We start from the raw sequence: 18,867 nt of genomic DNA on the forward strand, positions 1-18,867 counted from the left end.
ATACACTAAGTGTACAAAACATTAAGAACACCTTCCTAATATTGAGTTGCACCCCACCACCACCCACCCACTCTACAAGGTGTTGAAAGCGTTCCACAGCGATGCTGGCCCATGATGACTCCAATGCTTCTCACAGTTGTGTCAAGTTGGCTGGATGTCCTTTGGGTGGTGGATCATTCTTGATACACACGGTAACCTGTTAAGTGGGACAAACCCAGCAGCATTGCAGTTCTTGACACAAACCGGTGCGCGTGGTACCTACTACCATACCCCGTTCAATGACACTTAACTCTTTTGTCTCGCCCATTCACCCTTTGAAGGGCACACAGACACATTCCATTTCTCAAGGCTTCTTTAACCTGTCTCCTCTTCATCTACACTGATTGAAGTGGATTTAACAAGTGACATCAATAAGGGATCGTAGCTTTCACCTGGATTCGCCTGGTCAGTTTGTCACAGGAAGAGCAGGTGTTCTTAATGTTTTGTACACTCAGTACTCACAGCTAGTTCAATGATTAGAAAGTACATTTAAAATGGTAAATATATATATATGTATGTATGTATGTGTGTGTGTGTGTGTGTGTGTGTGTGTGTGTGTATATGTGTGTATGTAGTTCTAGGGAGATGTTATAAGATTATGTAAATATAAGGATGCCATAAGGGTTCAATACATGAAATAGATATACATGAAGTAGAGCTGCATTATGTTGAGACTTTATGAGATTTGGTCGGAAACGCATTGAAGAGGTCTAATTGAGTTTTAGAGTAGAGGCTTTTAGTATACTTTAAAAATCTGTTTTGGGACTTGTGTATCTTAACTCAATGATGTAGGTAATTCATTTAAATCAATATATGTTGTCTGTATGTATGTATGTATACTCTAGGGCTACTCTTCCAACCATATATAACTTCATTGTTTGGACTTTTTACAAAGATTTTACATTCTCTAGATGGTACTTTTTGTCATGTGTCTTTACCATACCATCACAGCACACATGCAAGCTGATGACTGGTGGAAATGGCAAATAAATGACATTCTCATTTTGTCATGATTTGATTTTTGCTGTTTAAATGATTTTCAACTTTATACAGCGACATGTGTGCACTGTGGGTCAGTGGAGTAATTCTTCCAAGCAGCTCCACTGTTCAGACACCAGGGGTGCGCAAGTGAGCACAGTCCTAGCCCCTCCCCTAACCCCTCCCACCCAGCCTGGCCGTCCCACATCCTGCTTCCCTTCCCCCCCCTGCCCCACCCAGCCATCTGCTGTTGGGCTCCACATGCACTGCCAGGAATCCATTTTCCCTGCTTCCTTTCAGAAAGAAAAACAGGATGAAGGGGCTCTTTCAGTCCGAGGTTATTCTGGAACCCCCCCTATTCTTTCTCTCTTTAACACACACACACACACACCGTGGCGTAATGTGCACATTTTAAAGTTTAAAGGGACCAAGTCTCAGTCAGCTGTCCTTCTGTTAAGTTTAGACAAAAGACCTCATGCCACTTTTTAGCCTCCCCCCTTCCCCATGCTCTCCATTTTCTCTCCAGTCTTTGTCACGTACATTCCATTCAAACTTTTAGAGTAACTTCATTTTCAAATTGAACGCGTGAGGCTTCCAGTCTAAACACATTGAATTAAGGTTGTGAAGTTCAAGACTTTGTAAGCAGGAGAAAAGTGTATTGTGTGTTGTATGGCAGCTAGACATGTAGAAGCATAATATCAGGAGCCTCTCAGTCCAAACCTTAAGAATGTGACTCTCGAAACCTAAAACCCTCTCCTCCACTTCTAGCTGGGGAGAAACTCGGGGCAGAAGAATGTTGTATGGGGGGGGGAGTTGTATTCAAGTTATATAATGTTGAGTGCACTTCTCCCAGCTGGCCAGTAGAGGTGTGTCATGAGCCACTCTTTTCCTCCGAATGCACACAATGGACTCTGCCATCTGTAAGCTTTTAGAATAAAAATAACCTTGGTCCAGTCTACTCCGCATGCAGGGAGTGGTAATGAGAGAATGAAAGAGGAGAGGGAATGAAGGAGAGGGAAATGGATGAAATAAGAGAGCTTTTCTCTGAGAAGGGGTTGATTTGTATTTTTTTTGTTCTTTCCTGTTTCTCTCTTTTCTTCGCTCCAAGGCAGCGAGCTGTCACCACCTCACAGATTCTATCCTTTTAAGGAGCGAGAGAGAAGAGGATGGGGGGATGAGTAACAGTTCATGCCTGGTGACTGATAAACAGTCTCCTTTTTGTACAGACACTCACTCCGACAGACTTTTTAAAGAAAAATGTGTAACCTTTATTTAAGCTTTAACTATTCAACTACTGCATGACTTGGCTCTTCTCCTTAACCCTCCTCTCCTTCTTTGTTTCTCTCTTTTAGCAGGAGATAGATTTGTAATGTTAGTTGAACAGTAACGAAAAGACTTGAGAGCATACACACACACACACACACACACACACACACACACACACACACACTTGTCTCCGTGCCAGACAGCTGTTGGAGAGGCAGGGGGCTGTGGTGGGGTAACCAGGGGGAGGGGGCGTATGGGGGTGAGTAAGGGGTCCCCTTTGTGCGGGTGGGGAGCAATAGAACTACAGCATGGACTATAAAACGAGAACGTTTGTGTGTTTGCTAATGGACATGCCATGTGTGTGTCAGTGTTCTCCCCCCATTGTGGCAGTTTAGTGTGAGTGGTGTGTTATCAGTGGCCAGTAGGGGTGCCATTGCACCATAAATGAGAGAACCTGTATGTGTGCAGCCGTTTTGCCCTCGGCCTAGGGCCCGTTTTGCCCTCGGCCTAGGACCCGTTTTGCCCTCGGCCTAGGACCCGTTTTATGATAGTGATGTAATGACGACGTGTGTCGTCGTAGTGATGACGACGACGTCATAGGAACGCTTATCAGAGGGCTGTGCTCTGATTGGCTAGAGCGCATCATGCACTATAATAACCATAGGAGCACACTCTCATCCCCTCTCTCTCCTCTCATCCCCCCTCTCTCTCCTCTCATCCCCCCTCTCTCTCTCCTCTCATCCCCCCTCTCTATCCTCTCATCCCCCCTCTCTCTCCTCTCATCCCCTCTCTCTCTCATCCCCTCTTCTCTCGCTCTCTCTACAAAAATATGTGGACACCTGCTCGTCGAACATCTCATTCCAGATTCATGGGCATTAATATGGAGTTGGTCTCTACTTCGCTGCTATAACAGCCTCCACTCTTCTTTCCACTAGATGTTTGAACATTACTGTGGGGACTTCCATTCAGCCACAAGCATTATTGAGGTTGGGCACTGATGTTGGGTGATTAGGTCTGGCTCGCAGTCTGTTCCAATTCATCCCAAGGTGTTCGATGGAGTTGAGGTCAGGGCTCTATGCAGGCCAGTTAAGTTCTTCCACACCGATCTCGACAAACCATTTCTGTATGGACCTCGCTTTGTGCACAGGGGCATTGTCATGCTGAAACAGGAAAGGGCCTTTCCCAAACTGTTGCCATAAAGTTGGAAGCACACATTTGCCTAGAATGTCATTGTATGCTGTAGTGTTACGATTTCCCTTCACTGGAACTAAGGGGCCTAGCCTGAGCCAGGAAAAACAGCTAAGACCATTATTCCTCCTCCACCAAACTTTACAGTTGGCATTATGCATTCGTGTAGGTAGCTTTCTCCTGGCATCTGCCAAACCCAGATTCGTCTGTCGGACTGCCAGATGGCGAAGAGTGATTCATCAGTTCATTGAACGCATTTCCACAACCAATGTTTGTCTGTCGAGATTGCATGGCGGTGTGCTCGATTGTATACACCTGTCAGGAACGGGTTTGGCTGGATAAGCCGAATCCGCTAATTTGAAGGGGTGTCCACATACTTTTGTATATATCGTGTATGTCCATCTCTATTTGTCTCTCTGATTGTGTGTGTCTATGTCCCTGTGTGTTTGTCTCTGTCCGTGTGTGTAACGGCGGATATCCTGATAGTCTTCCTGCTCTCTGTAGGCTCCAGGACAGAGTGTGCGAGACACAATGGTGTTTATGATTCCTATTGACAATACAGACAGTACACCTTATACACACACACACACACACACACACACACACACACACACACACACACACACACACACACACACACACACACACACACAATACATTAGGTACATCCGAAGACAACATATGCTTGTTGTCACACAGGGAAAACACATATGCTACCCACAGACAGCAGACAGGTGACAAAGATGCTAACAGGAGGTCATGATGCCCAAGTGAAACAAACAATGCTGTTCAGGCTGTGAGTAGTGGACTGTGAGAGAGAGTGGGGCCTCAGACAAAGGCCTGCTCTTTGTTATTATACAGTGTACTGTGATAGTACTGTTGTAGTAGTTGTTGTTGGTGGTAGTAGTAATGGTAGTACTATAGTGGTAGTAGTAAGGGTAGTACTGTAGTAGTAGTACTGTTGTAATAGTTATATATACAGTACCAGTCAAAAGTTTGGACACACCTACTCATTCCAGGGTTTTCCTTTATTTTTTACTATTTTCTACATTGTAGAATAATAAAGACATCAAAACTATGAAATAACAAATATGGAATCATGTAGTAACCAAAAAAGTGTTAAACAAATCTAAATATATTTGAGTTTTTTCAAAGTAGCCACCCTTTGCCTTGACAGCTTTGCACACTCTTGGCATTCTCTCAACCAGCTTCACCTGGAATGCTTTTCCAACTGTCTTGAAGGAGTTGTTGGCTGCTTTTCCTTAACTCTGTGGTCCAACTCATCCCAAACCATCTCAATTGAGTTGAGGTCGGATGATTGTGGAAGAAACTTTTAAAGTTCTTGACATTTTCTGGATTGACTGACCTTTTTTTTGTTTCATTAGACTTATTCTAAAATGGATTAAAATAGTTTTACTCATCAATCTACACACAATACCCCATAATGACAAACCAAGAACTGTGTTTTAGACATTTTTGCAGGTTTATTAACTTAAATATCACATTTACATAAGTATTCAGACCCTTTACTCAGTACTTTGTTAAAGCACCTTTGGCAGAAATTGTAGCATTAAGTCTTCTTGGGTATGATGCTACAAGCTTGGCACACCTGTATTTGGGTTCTTTCTCCCATTCTTCTCTGCAGATCCTCTCAAGCTCTGTCAGGTTGGATGGGGAGCGTCGCTGCACAGCTATTTTCAGGTCTCCGGAGATGTTCGATCAGGTTCAAGTCCGGGCTCTTAGCTGGGCCACTCATGGACATTGAGACTTGTCCCGAAGCCACTCCTGCGTTGTGGTGGCTGTGTGCTTAGAGTCATTGTCCTTTTGGAAGGTGAACCATTGCCCCAGTCTGAGGTCCTGAGCACTCTGGAGCAGGTTTTCATCAAGGATCTCTCTGTACTTGGCTCCGTTCATCTTTCCCTCAATCCCGCCTTGTGTCCCTGCCACCACCATGCTTCACCGTAGGGATGGTGCCTGGTTTCCTCCAGACGCAACGCTTGGTATTCAGGCCAAAGAGTTCAATCTTGGTTTCATCACACCAAAGACCTGAACGGCGGAGTGCTGCAAAGATGGTCGTCCTTCTGGAAGGTTCTCCCATCACCACAGAGGAATTCTGGAGGTCCGTCAGTGACCATCGGGTTATTGGTCACCTCCCTGACCAAGGCCCTTCTCCCCCGATTGCTCAGTTCGGCCGGGCGGCCATTTTAGAATAAGGCTGTAACGTAACAAAATGTGGTACAAGTCAAGGTGTCTGAATACTTTCCGAATGCACTGTATGGTATATTTCGAAATACCAAATGTATGGTTTTCAAAAACCATTTAAAAAATAGAAAGTCATATTTGGGAGGGGGGGGGGGACTGCATGCTATGTCACTGCTTATAACTAACTATAAGTTAAGTATAACCATAAGAAATCTAAGATGTGTTAAATAAATGATATCAAGCTCAAGGCTGCAACAGAGACTTTCAATCGCTTCCTGGATCAAGATCCCTGTTAGCTAAATTATTTTGTGCGTACAATTATTTTTGTGTGTGTGTGTGTCCAACACACTGAGCTCAACCCAGAAGTACGCACACTCCCCACAGACAAGTTCCTGACCCTTGTCCCAACCGTTTGAGTGTGTATGGTGGTGTGTTCGCTGCTGCTTTGTGCCTGCCTCCGAGCCCTCCATGTCCATCTGCATGAGAACTATGTCCAGTAGCCTTGTGCGACGTGAAAATTCTTCCCCCGTGGTGGTGGAGTGCTGTTTCTCCCGTCTACTCCGAGGTGTAACGTTACAATGCTCCCAACACCTCCATGACATTCTACAGCTGGAGGGGGGAGACGCACGAAAAGGGCATCGCGCTCTCTCTCGCGCTCTCTCTCGCTCTGCCAGCCTCTATCTACATCCACCCCCCCCCCCCCCCCCTCTATTTCTATCATACTGTTTCTCTTGTCACCTCTGCTATATCACTCTTTCTGTTTTCCTTGTCATATGCTTTAAAAAGGTCACCATGGCCTCCTCTCCACTGCTATGTTCCTTTATTTATCCTCTTGCGCACCATCTATCTCCTCCCTCCAGTTGAAATGTGCTTCGGGATTGACGCGAGTCCTCTTGCCATTTTAGCTTTTATCTAGTGACTTAGTTGCCATGCTCTACCAACTGAAGACCAAATATTAACAATATAAAATCTTCACCCCCACCTCTCTCTCTCGCTCTCTCTTTCTCTGTGAACAGCTAAGAAAGACCAGGAGGGAGAGGAGGAGAGGAAAACAACCCAGAAGAAGAAGGTGAAAGAGTTGAAGGTGTTGGACTCCAAATCATCTCAGAACCTTTGTGAGTGTCGTCACCACCATCCACTATGCTCAGCTTCTCAGGGTTACAATGCAGCAAATTATCTAGCAGTCACGTGTTGTTGGGTTGTGTGTGTGTGAGCTCTGACTGGCTGTGTGTTTCAGCCATCTTCCTGGGCTCGTTCCGTCTGCCCTACGAGGAGATCAAGAACGTCATCCTGGAGGTCAACGAGAAGCTGCTCTCTGAGTCCATGGTGCAGGTACAGACCAGAGAGAGGGTGTCTTTGTTTGTCTGTCTGGCTGGCTGGCTGAACGTGAGCCGAGTCGGTGTTTCCTATGCGTGCGTTTTTATGCATTCAAATGTTGTATTCGTCCTGTGTGTAAATTAATGTTCTCTGTGTCTCTGTGTGTCTCTCTCTCTGTGTCTCTGTGTGTCTCTCTCTCTGTGTCTCTGTGTGTCTCTCTCTCTGTGTGTCTCTCTCTCTGTGTGTCTCTCTCTGTATGTCTCTCTCTCTTTGTGTCTCTCTCTGTGTGTCTCTCTCTGTGTGTCTCTCTCTCTCTGTGTGTCTCTCTCTGTGTGTCTCTCTCTGTGTGTGTCTCTCTCTCTGTGTCTCTCTCTGTGTGTGTCTCTCTCTGTGTGTCTCTCTGTCTGTGTAGAATCTTATCAAGCAGCTGCCTGAACAGGAGACGCTAAATGTTCTGGGTGAGATGAAAGACGAGTATGAAGACCTGGCAGAGGCCGAGCAGTTTGGAGTCGTGGTGAGAACAGAACACACACGCTATTATGTGGAAAAATGAGGCATTAACAAAGCTCTGATTGGCCTGAATAACCCATAGCGTAACACATTGGACTTGGAAAACACGAACTAGCCAACAACACACACAAACCCATTGACCCTAGACAAACACTACCAGGAAATACAATCCCTCCCAACCCACTTTAAAGGAAACATAACTTATAAAAGGCTTTATAGAGCATTCACAAGTGTTCGTTTGCACTTAAAAGATGCTTCAGAAATCATTTATAACACATTTACCTCGTGTCTGTCATGGTCTCCAACACTGCCTTCGCTCCCGCCTCCAGATGTCGACGGTGAAGCGGCTGAAGCCTCGGCTGACGGCCATCTTGTTCCGGCTGCAGTTTGAGGAGCAGCTGAACAACATCAAGCCAGACGTGGTGTCTGTGACGGCGGCCTGCGAGGAGCTGAGGAAGAGCGCCACCTTCTCCCAGCTGCTGCAGATCATCCTGCTGGTGGGCAACTACATGAACGCCGGTTCCCGCAACGCCAAGGCCTTCGGATTCAGCATCAGCTACCTCTGCAAGGTGTGTGTGTGTGTGTGTGTGAGAGAGAGACGCACGTGTACATATCCACACATGCACTTCACTCGGAGGCCTTCACATTCAACATCCACTACTTCTGCAAGGTGATAGAGAGAGATCTACACGCGTAAATAAACACACACACAGACACAACCGCATATCTACATACACGGTACAGGGTTAGGACAAAATGGACGTGATAAGCAGACTGCATTGAGGGTTTTAAAAGTGAGGGGGATCAAACTCTTTTCTGATTTGCCCTCTGACCCTCTTTCCAATCAGCTGCGGGACACCAAGACGGCTGACCTGAAGCAGACGCTGCTGCACTTCCTGGCTGACGTTTGTCAGGAGCAGTATCCCGACGTCATGACCTTCCCAGACGAGCTCATCCACGTGGAGAAGGCCAGCCGAGGTAACCACGACAACCATGGACCACACTAGGGTCGGGCGACGTATCGTGATCAAGTAGTGGTAAAATCACGGGCTGGACGTCCTCCGTCCTCGTGCTTCACAATACTTGTCTTGCTTCCTCCTCTCTTAATTTTCATTCTTGTTCTCTTTGAAAGCGGCAACTTTAGGACTATAGAATATTTAGGAAATAGGCTACTGTTCATAACTTAAATTTGCCTTTAAGCTTTTATGATAGGCCTAGTAGGAGTTTAGGTTATTGGCCGTTTTGTTTTTGTTTTTAGATGGATTTTTTCCCGCACGGATCATTTATTTCTTAATGGGCTTCAACTTGAAGCTTGTATTTCAACATTTCTTTCTATAGTCTATCGCTATCGTTTGATCGCTCTCGTTATGAGTCCCCTGGCTACCGTGCATGCGTAAAATGATGAAAGTGTAGCTTGGCCCAAAGTCCTATTCATATCAAATGGAGAGGGAATATAGCCTGCGTTTAAAATTTTTTTTACCTTATTTTTTAACAGCTAGACCCAGTCTAGTTAAGGAGTGTTCCTTATAAATATACGGAATAGCTTTGAGCTATACAGAGCTAGAGAGAGAAGCAGTATTCTGACTGGACATTTTGAGAGATCTACACACATAGATCTTGGGGGAATTTTTCGTCTTAGCTACTTTACTCTGTTGCGTTCTGTAGGCTTGCATAACAGGCTGTTTATTGAAATAGGGCAATAGCAAATAGGACCCAGGCAGATTACTCGGAATGTCACTCGTGTGCTGACCGACTCGGTCCCTTAAGCCTACGGGGCGGCGCCAGTCACTTTTTAAATGGGCTAAACCATCGCCTGTCACATCGCTGTGTCGTCACCATCGGCGATGGCTGACAGTAGACGCTAGACGATGCTATCGTAATATTGCCCAACCCTAGACTACACCTAACATCTGCCCTCAGAACTAAGACGGGGGGGGTGGTGGATGTAAATATTCGGACACAGTTTTCCTTTCCTTGTTTTCTCTCCTCATCCCCTTGCCTTTCATGACACGTATTGCCCCTTTTCCCCTCTAACCCCTGTGCCAGTGTCGGCTGAGACTCTGCAGAAGAACTTGGAGCAGATGGGCCGTGCGCTGAAGAGTCTGGACAAAGACCTGGAGACCTTCCCTCCTCCACAGAGTGACAGGGACATGTTCATAGAGAAAATGAATATATCCTTTACTACTGCGAATCACGTTCACTCGAAGTCCAACTTCTCTCCAGTCATTTTCACTTCCTCTGACCCAATAGAATGACGTGTGAAGTGTTGTTTGTAATTAGCGCCACACACCCTACGAATTACGACGGAGACCGGGACACATCCTCTGATGTCATTTCCTGCCGGCCAAGTCTTCCGTGCTGAATGTGTGTGAGTGTGTAGGCCTCTGTGTGTTTGCTGGGCCCTGTGTTCCTTAACGCTGTTCCCCACAGCTTCGTGGTCAGTGCCAGAGAGCAGTACGAGAAGTTGGACATGATGCATAAGAACATGGAGAAGCAGTACTCCGACCTGGGGGACTACTTTGTGTTCGACCCTCGCAAGATTTCTGTCGAAGAGTTCTTTGGCGACCTCAACAACTTCAAGAACATGTTCCAGGTGAGTGTGCGCTCTCGCGCACGGGTGTCTCTCATTTCGGGTTCAATTCTACACACTGAAGTCGATAGCGAACAGCGTCGTTTCTCCTCACCTGCCTGTGCAAGTAATATTTACAGGTAATTCCTTATCAGTTCCCTCTTAGCCTAAACAAACACATTAGAGGGAAGGGGGAGGAAGTGGAAACTGGGGGACAGGTTCTGCCACCTGTTCCTAGTGTTGACATCGCGTGCGTAATGGGAGGTGTGTCTGTCACATTTTAAAGCGTTTAGCTGCGACTGTGGTTTACTAAGAGAGCGCCGTGATCCTACAGGTGCAGGCGCTGGCTTGTTTGACCCGGTTGTCTTGGCACGTGGCCAACTCTTCACGTGTTTCTCGGTGTCGCGTGCTCGCGCTCTCTCCCCCCTTCTCGCGTACACACGCACTCACCGTCTCTTGTGTCCATGTCCCCTCAGCAAGCCGTGAAGGAGAATGCGAAGAGGAGGGAGGCGGAGGAGAAGATCAAGAGAGCAAAGCTGGCCAGAGAGAAGGCTGACAGGGAGAAGGAGGAGAAACAGAAGAGAAGCCAACAACTGGACCTCAACGAAGGTCAGAGTGTCTGTGGGAGAGGAGTGGGTCAACGTGTGTGGGTGGGAGGATGTTTTGTGAAATGAACTTCTCCTTGATACCAGTTGGGGGCAGTCAGAGCCCACTGTACTGCGGGATCTGTCTGTGTGTGTGTGTGTGTGTGTGTGTGTGTGTGTGTGTGTGTGTTCTCCAGTAATCCACAGCAGACCTAAGATAATCTAATACAGAGGATCTCTGCACAGAGCGAGAGAAAAGAGCGAGTGAACAAGAGACGGAGGATACAAATGTGGAGGAAACTGTAGTCTGTCTTATCCCCTCGTCCATTGTTTTTGGAACGAGGGATTTTCTTCTCAGAAAAGAGTAAGACGATGGAGGAACTCTCTAGCTCCACAAATACGTTCCTCTCTCTTCCTCTGTCTGGGATTCAAACAGGCTGGGATAGCGGACGTCTTATCCTGACACACACACACACACACACAGGGCAATGCGCTGAAACCCATACAAACGGACCACAAATAAGTAACTTTTTTTGCCTTCTACAGCCTCACACAAGCTGAGGGACAGCATGTGTGAGGGTGTAGCAGGCAAAAAAGTGACTTACTTTTCTTTCTCTGACCTACTTTCGGAACATTCCTCCTCTTGGCTCCAGTTGGTCTCCCTTGGGACTCCACAGTTCCACAGTCAACAGAATTCCTCTCTGCTACAGCGCTGTGTGTGTGTGTGTGTGTGTGTGTGTGTGTGTGTGTGTGTGTGTGTGTGTGTGTGCACTCTTTCACCCACATTATTTCCCTCTCTCCTGATGATGTGTTCCAGCTGGCTCTTCTCCTCCCTCTTTTTCTTCCATCTCTCCCTAATTCTTTCCATAATTTCTCTCCTTTCTTTTTAAAGGGGCAGCAAGTGATCTACCTGCCATTTTAACCAATTTTCCATGCAGTGTGTCGAACGTGAAGGAGTCCGTTTTCATGGTCAACCACTACAGACATTCAAAAAACACACACACACATCCATCCATTCCTTCATAGCGCTTTGAGTGCCTATTGAGCTTCATGTCGACAGTTCACCATGAAACTTGACTGCACATTTGTGTGTGACTGGGAGGGGAGAGGCCATTTACATACAGGTGGTAGGACTGCCAAAGCTCCGTGGTATTCTTCACAACCTAGTTAAACACACACAGACACACACACACACAGTACACACACTCACCTAGTCTTTGTTGTGCGGGTTGACCTGTGTTTCAAGGTCTCTCTTCCTAATTACTTTGCCTCACGTTTTACTTCCTGCTTCTCACACCCTCCCTCTCTCCCACACACACACTAGTTGGTTGAACTCTGTGAGGTCAGTGTGTGTTTGGAGTTCATGGCCTTAACAATCCCATGTGAAATAAACAGAGACTGTGTCCTCAGTTTCTCTCACACAGACACTTGCGTTATAACTAGAGGAGACTATATACACTAGAGGTCGACCGATTATGATTTTTCAACGTCGATACTGATTATTGGAGGACCAAAAAAAGCCGATACCGATTAATCGACTGATTTAAATTTTAAAAAATGTTTTTGTAATAATGAAAATTAACAACAATACTGAATTAACTTATTTTAACTTAATATAAAACATCAATAAAAACCCATTTATCCTCAAATAAATAATGAAACATGTTCAATTTGGTTTAAATAATGCAAAAACAAAGTGTTGGAGAAGAAAGTAAAAGTGCAATATGTGCCATGTAAAAAAGCTAACGTTTGAGTTCCTTGCTCAGAACATGAGAACATATGAAAGTTGGTGGTTCCTTTTAACATGAGTCTTCAATATTCCAAGGTAAGAGGTTTTAGGTTGTAGTTATTATAGGACTATTTCTCTCTATACCATTTGTATTTCATATACCTTTGACTATTGGATGTTCTTATAGGCACTATAGTATTGCCAGTGTAACAGTATAGCTTCCGTCCCCCTCCTCGAGCCTACTGGGCTCGCACCAGGAACACATCGACAACAGCCACACTCAAAGCATCGTTATCCATCGCTCCACAAAAGCTGCGGCCCTTGCAGCGCAAGGGGAATAACTACTCCAAATCTAAAAGCGAGTGACGTTTGAAACAGTATTAGCGCACACCCAGCTAACTCGCTAGCCATTTCACATTGGTTACACCAGCCATTAGGCTGATAGGCTTGAAGTCATAAACAGCACTGTGCTTGCGAAGAGCTGCTGGCAAAACGCACGAAAGTGCTGTTTGAATGAATGATTACGGGCCTGCTGCTGCTCAGTCAGACTGCTCTATCAAATCAAACTTAATTATAACATAATAACACACAGAAATACGAGCCTTTGGTCATTAATATGGTCAAATCCGGAAACTATCATTTCGAAAACAAAATGTTTATTATTTCAGTGAAATACGGAACTGTTCGGTATTTTATCTAACGGGTGGCATCCATAAGTCTAAACATTCTTGTTATATCGCACAACCTTCAATGTATGTCATAATTACGTAAAATTCTGGCAAATTAGTTTGCAATGAGCCAGGCAGCCCAAACTGTTGCATAAACCCTGACTCTGCGTGCAATGAACGCAAGAGAAATGACACAATTTCACCTGGTTAATATTGCCTGCTAAACTGGATTAGTAGTTATAACTAGTGATTATGATTGATTGTTTTTTATAAGATAAGTTTAATGCTAGTTAGCAATTTACCTTGGCTTCTACTGCATTCGCGTAACAGGCAGGCTCCTCATGGAGTGCAATGGTTAGAGCGTTGGACTAGTTAACTGTGCAGTTGCAAGATTGGAACCCCTGAGCTGAAAATCTGTCGTTCTGCCCCTGAACAAGGCAGTTAACCCACAGTTCCTAGGCAGTCATTGAAAATAAGAATGTGTTCTTAACTGACTTGCCTAGTTAAATAAAAGGTATAAAAAATATAAAAAAATGTAATAAACGGAAATCGGCGCCCAAAAATAACGATTTCCGATTGTTATGAAATCTTGAAATCGGACCCAATTAATCGGCCATTCCGATTAATCGGTCGACCTCTAGTTATAATACCAGCATATAAATTAAGATTAAAATATAGTGATATTACATACTCCTAGGCTGTACTACTGCTCATTTATAATCAGGATTTAGGCCTAGTTTATTTATGCTTAGTCTTCACTGTATATATTCTAGGGTTTAGTGCCAATGGCAAAAGCCTATTGTATTAGGGACAGCAGCCGTAGTCTAAGCTGACCTGGGACCTGTTCATATTCCTCAGTTGCAACAGTCCTGCATAGTTCCCCAGGTCTGCAGCTAGGTGTCAGTGCTGCCTGAAAGAGGGTGTGTTTGTGGTGTGTGTGTGTGTGTGTATGAGAGTGAGAGAAGACACGTGGGTGTGTGTGGCGTGTAGCCACTGGGAATGCTTAGAGCCTGTGAGGGGGGGGGGGGGGGTTGTAGAGCAACAGATGTCTCAGAGGGATTAGACAGCGTTGGTCCTCGCCGAACAGAGGGAGGGACGCGGAGAGGAGAAAGGGATAGGTGGGTTGACAGGAAGGGGGTGGGGGATGAACGTGACCTGCAAGAGTGGTAGTCATGCTGGGTAAACCATCTCTCGTGGCCAAAGGGGGGGCTGTTGTCTGTCTTTGTTTGTGTGTGCATATGTCAAGTAATACCATTAGGGGTGCTCTTGTTCTGCACATGACGACACCAGGCTGTGTGTGTGTGTGGGGGGGGTGTCTAAGGGACATCTTTAGAGAATAGCTGGTAATTATTTTCTCCAGCTTTATCTCTAATGCTGATTCTCTAATGCTATTACCGGATTAGCAGAGTTTATGCCCTTTTAACTCACTGCCTTGCTATACCTTGTTTTTGTTGGGGGGGGGGGGGGGGTCATCATCATTACACACTGGTCAGAGAGCATTTGATAATGACCTTGACCACCACTCACTCTCCTATTGATTTCCAACCATAGATTATCAATGGCTGTGTTAATGAAATTAGTATTGTGCAGCAGTTTTAGGGATCATATGTGATTTAATTAGCTATCAACAAGTGTTTCAAATTGATTAATGCAAATAAAATAAAAAACGATTAAAAAAATCTAACTTACAGAAATGATAGGGCAGCCAATAGTGTAATTTGCACTATTCAATCGTTAGACGGTCTTTCCCATAGCCAATGTAGCTCCATACAATAATGCATACATGCTGTGCAGTGAGAGGGCCTTAGCCCTAGGATATGGTCGTCTCATTTTAGTGTACAGGTCATTAGGTAAACTATATAGCATGCTTTTTAAAACCGGTCCCAGTTTGTCCCTTTATTGCTGCCGTTAACACCCACCCAAAAGCAGTTTCCTCGAAGATGTTTTCACTGTATGGCTTTGGGTTTAACACAAGCGTGTGATTTATGGAGGTGGGGGGGAGTGGTTCTATGCCAGAAGTATTCTCCTTTTTGGTTAAAAATAAAAACACGACTGCATGTTTTCTGCCTGTGCAGTTGTGTGCCGCGGCCACCTGGGTGGGTATGCGAGCTGTGTTGTAGGCCTGTGTGTGTGTGTGTGTGTGTGTGTGACTTTCTCTGATGTGACAGACAAGTCTAGGAGCCATCTGCCGCTAGGCTTACAGTGGGATTAAGCCAGTGGGTGGGGTGGGGGGGGGGTGGTTATAGGGGGGGGGGGGGGGTGAAGACAACAACCTTTAACCCCATGCAGCACTCCCCCACCCCCTGTCACCCTCCCTTCTTTTAGTTCAAAGTGGATATAATTCAAACCACATGCCTATGTATGCCAGTGAGTCCCCTCTCCCCTGTTAGACTGCCAGACACTGTGTCTGCGCAGGGGTACAAAGACATAAACAAACACACAGTATACTCACACACATCCCTGGTTGACATTGAAGCTTATTGAGCCATAGTTTACTAGACCTGTTGTGTGTGTGTGTGTGTGTGTGTGTACACTCCTGCAGCCTCTACAGGATCTGAACTGGGTCAGTGCCCAACTAGGTTACTGTATCTAATGGGCCACCATGTCCATGTGACTGGTGACACTCCCCCACCCCCCTGTGAGAGAGTTCTGTGTGTTTGTGAGGGTAGGGGGCGTGCTTTGTCTACTGAACTCTCCTCTGTCATATGTCTGTATGGAGGATGCTGAAAATTGTGTGTTTTGTATGGTAAATATGGATGTTTCTGTGTTCTGTATTGATTATATATGTTAGAAAGTTGTGTATGTGATATTGATTGTGTGTGTGTGTGTGTGTGTATGTGTGTATACAGAGGGTGATGAGACTGGTATCATGGACGGCCTGTTGGAGGCGCTGCAGTCTGGTGCTGCCTTCAAGAGGAAGAGAGGCCCACGACAAGCTGGTAAGAACACACTCACTCACTCACTCACATAAATACATACATACATACATACATACATACATACATACATACATACAGTGGCAAGAAAAGGTATATGAACCCTTTGGAATTGCCTGGATTTCTGCATAAATTGGTCATCAAATGATCTGATCTTCATTTAAGTCACAACAACAGCCAAACACTGTGTGCTTAAACTAATAACACACAAATTATTGTATTTTTCTTGTCTACAATGTATGTTAACCCCCTTAGGCTAATGACTTCTCCAAAAGCTAATTGGACTCCGGAGTCAGCTAACCTTGAGTCCAATCAATGAAACGAGATTGGAGATGTTGGTTAGAGCTGCCTTGTGAGTTTGCTATTCACAAGAAGCATTGCCTGATGTGAACCGTGCCTCGAACAAAAGAGACCTCAGAAGACCTAAGATTAAGAATTGTTGACTTGCATAAAGTTGGAAAGGGTTAAAAAAGTATCTCGAAATGCCTTGATGTTCATCAGTCCACAGTAAGACAAATTGTCTATAAATGGAGAAAGTTCAGCACTGTTGCTACTCTCCCTAGGGCCGTCCAGTAAAGATGACAGCGCAGAATTCTCAATGAGGTTAAGAAGAATCCTAGAGTGTCAGCTAAAGACATCTCTGGAACATGCTAACATCTCTGTTGTCGAGTCTACGATATGTAAAACACTAAACAAGAATAATGTTCATGGGAGGACACCACGGAAGAAGCCACTGCTGTCCAAAAAAAACATTGCTGCACTTCTGAAGTTTGCAAAAGTGCACCTGGATGTTCCACAGCGCTACTGGCTAAATATTCTGTGGACAGATGAAACTACAGTTGAGTTGTTTGGAAGGAACACAACACTGTTTGGAGAGAAAAAAGGCACAGCACACCAACATCAAAACCTCATCCCCACTGTAAAGTATGGTGGAGGGAGCATCGTGGTTTGGGGCTGCTTTGTGTCTCAGGGCCTGGACAGCTTGCTATAATCAATGGAAAAATGAATTCCCAAGTTTATCGAGACATTTTGCAGGAGATTGTAAGGTTGTCTGTCTGCCAATTGAAGCTCAACAGAAGTTGGATGATGCAACAGAACAACGACCCTAAACACAGAAGTGTATCATCAACAGAAGAAAATACACCTTCTGGAGTGGCCCAGTCAGAGCCCTGACCCTCAACCCGATTTTAGATTTTGTGGCAAGACCTCAAGAGAGCAGTTCATCCCCAAAATATTGCTGAACTGAAACAGTTTTGTAAAGAGGAATGGTCCAAAATTCCTCCTGAGCGTTGTGCAGGTCTCATCCGCAACTACAGAAAACGTTTGGTTGAGGTTATTGCTGCCATAGGAGGGTCCAATGGTTATTAAATCCAATGGTTCACATACAGTGCCTTGCGAAAGTTTTCGGCCCCCTTGAACTTTGCGACCTTTTGCCACATTTCAGGCTTCAAACATAAAGATATAAAACTGTATTTTTTTGTGAAGAATCAACAACAAGTGGGACACAATCATGAAGTGGAACGACATTTATTGGATATTTCAAACTTTTTTAATAAATCAAAAATTGAGTGTGCAAAATTATTCAGCCCCTTTACTTTCAGTGCAGCAAACTCTCTCCAGAAGTTCAGTGAGGATCTCTGAATGATCCAATGTTGACCTAAATGACTAATGATGATGATTACACACAGGTGGATTGTATTTATCATCATTAGTCATTTAGGTCAACATTGGATCATTCAGAGATCCTCACTGAACTTCTGGAGAGAGTTTGCTGCACTGAAAGTAAAGGGGCTGAATAATTTTGCACGCCCAATTTTTCAGTTTTTGATTTGTTAAAAAAGTTTGAAATATCCAATAAATGTCGTTCCACTTCATGATTGTGTCCCACTTGTTGTTGATTCTTCACAAAAAAATACAGTTTTATATCTTTATGTTTGAAGCCTGAAATGAGGCAAAAGTTTGCAAAGTTCAAGGGGGCCGAATACTTTCGCAAGGCACTGTACTTTTCCCACTCTGCACTGTGAATCTTTAAACTGTGTGTTCAATGAAGACATGAAAACATATAATTGTTTTTGTGTTATTAGTTTAAGCAAACTGTGCTTGTCTATTGTTGTGACCAAGATGAAGATCAGATCAAATTTGATTACCAGTTTATGCAGAAATCCAGGTATTTACAAAGGGTTCACATACTTTTTCTTGCCACTGTACATACTTGGACACACTCTCTCTCTCATGCACAAACAGTGACCTTCCCTCTGATGAAGCCTTCAGTCCCTGGCTGCCTCCGGTTTGTACGGCGCCATCTGTTTTGTTGCTCGAGGGCCGAGGCGTGCTGTCAGCTCAGCCTGGCAGGACGGGGGAGGGGGTGGAGAGGGGTGGGGTGGCAGCGACAGGGATTTGTGGCGGTCTGGGGCGTTCCGTTATAGAATAGAAATACACTATAAAAATGTGGCTTCACAATGACCTTTTTAAAACAGGTTAACCCCTGTTCTGTTGACAACCACTAGCCTGAGGCTAGCAATAGCGTTCTAGACTGGGTTCATTGTGTGAACACATGCTTCAGTCAGTCTGTCTCTAAGTGATCTGTGCGGACTTCCACTCAGACCTGTTCTACTCTTACAGTTCTCCAGCCTCGCTCTCTCAGGCTAGAGGAAAACCACCCGCATAATCTGGTTGAATACTCTCCTGCTTCACTGGCCTATTGAGTTACTCACTTCAGCTGCTGCACACACACACACTTAAGAAAGCTCACTGTCACAGAAACACACATACACAAAGTTACAGCACCAGAGTATAGGCTACTTAGAGCCCAGACATCCCCCCACCCTTCTCTCTTTTTTTTCTCTCCTTTTTCTCTCTCTCTCTCCTTTCCTTCCTCCCT

At 45.0% G+C, this 18,867-nt stretch overlaps 1 protein-coding gene across 5 annotated transcripts in view; it reads left to right on the forward strand.

The window, feature by feature from the left end:
• Positions 1-18,867, forward strand: part of LOC110488661 (protein diaphanous homolog 1) — a 134,123-nt gene that overhangs the window by 106,310 nt on the left and 8,946 nt on the right. For all 5 annotated transcript variants that reach the window (XM_036942774.1, XM_036942775.1, XM_036942772.1 and 2 more), the window contains 9 exons: positions 6,690-6,788; positions 6,911-7,005; positions 7,403-7,504; positions 7,830-8,069; positions 8,349-8,478; positions 9,547-9,671; positions 9,929-10,093; positions 10,546-10,678; positions 15,900-15,989. In XM_036942774.1, coding sequence (XP_036798669.1) covers positions 6,690-6,788; positions 6,911-7,005; positions 7,403-7,504; positions 7,830-8,069; positions 8,349-8,478; positions 9,547-9,671; positions 9,929-10,093; positions 10,546-10,678; positions 15,900-15,989 — 1,179 coding nt within the window. The remainder of the gene's footprint in view (positions 1-6,689; positions 6,789-6,910; positions 7,006-7,402; positions 7,505-7,829; positions 8,070-8,348; positions 8,479-9,546; positions 9,672-9,928; positions 10,094-10,545; positions 10,679-15,899; positions 15,990-18,867) is intronic.

The sequence above is a fragment of the Oncorhynchus mykiss genome, chromosome 14 (genome assembly GCF_013265735.2).
Source record: "Oncorhynchus mykiss isolate Arlee chromosome 14, USDA_OmykA_1.1, whole genome shotgun sequence".
Taxonomy (NCBI): domain Eukaryota; kingdom Metazoa; phylum Chordata; class Actinopteri; order Salmoniformes; family Salmonidae; genus Oncorhynchus; species Oncorhynchus mykiss.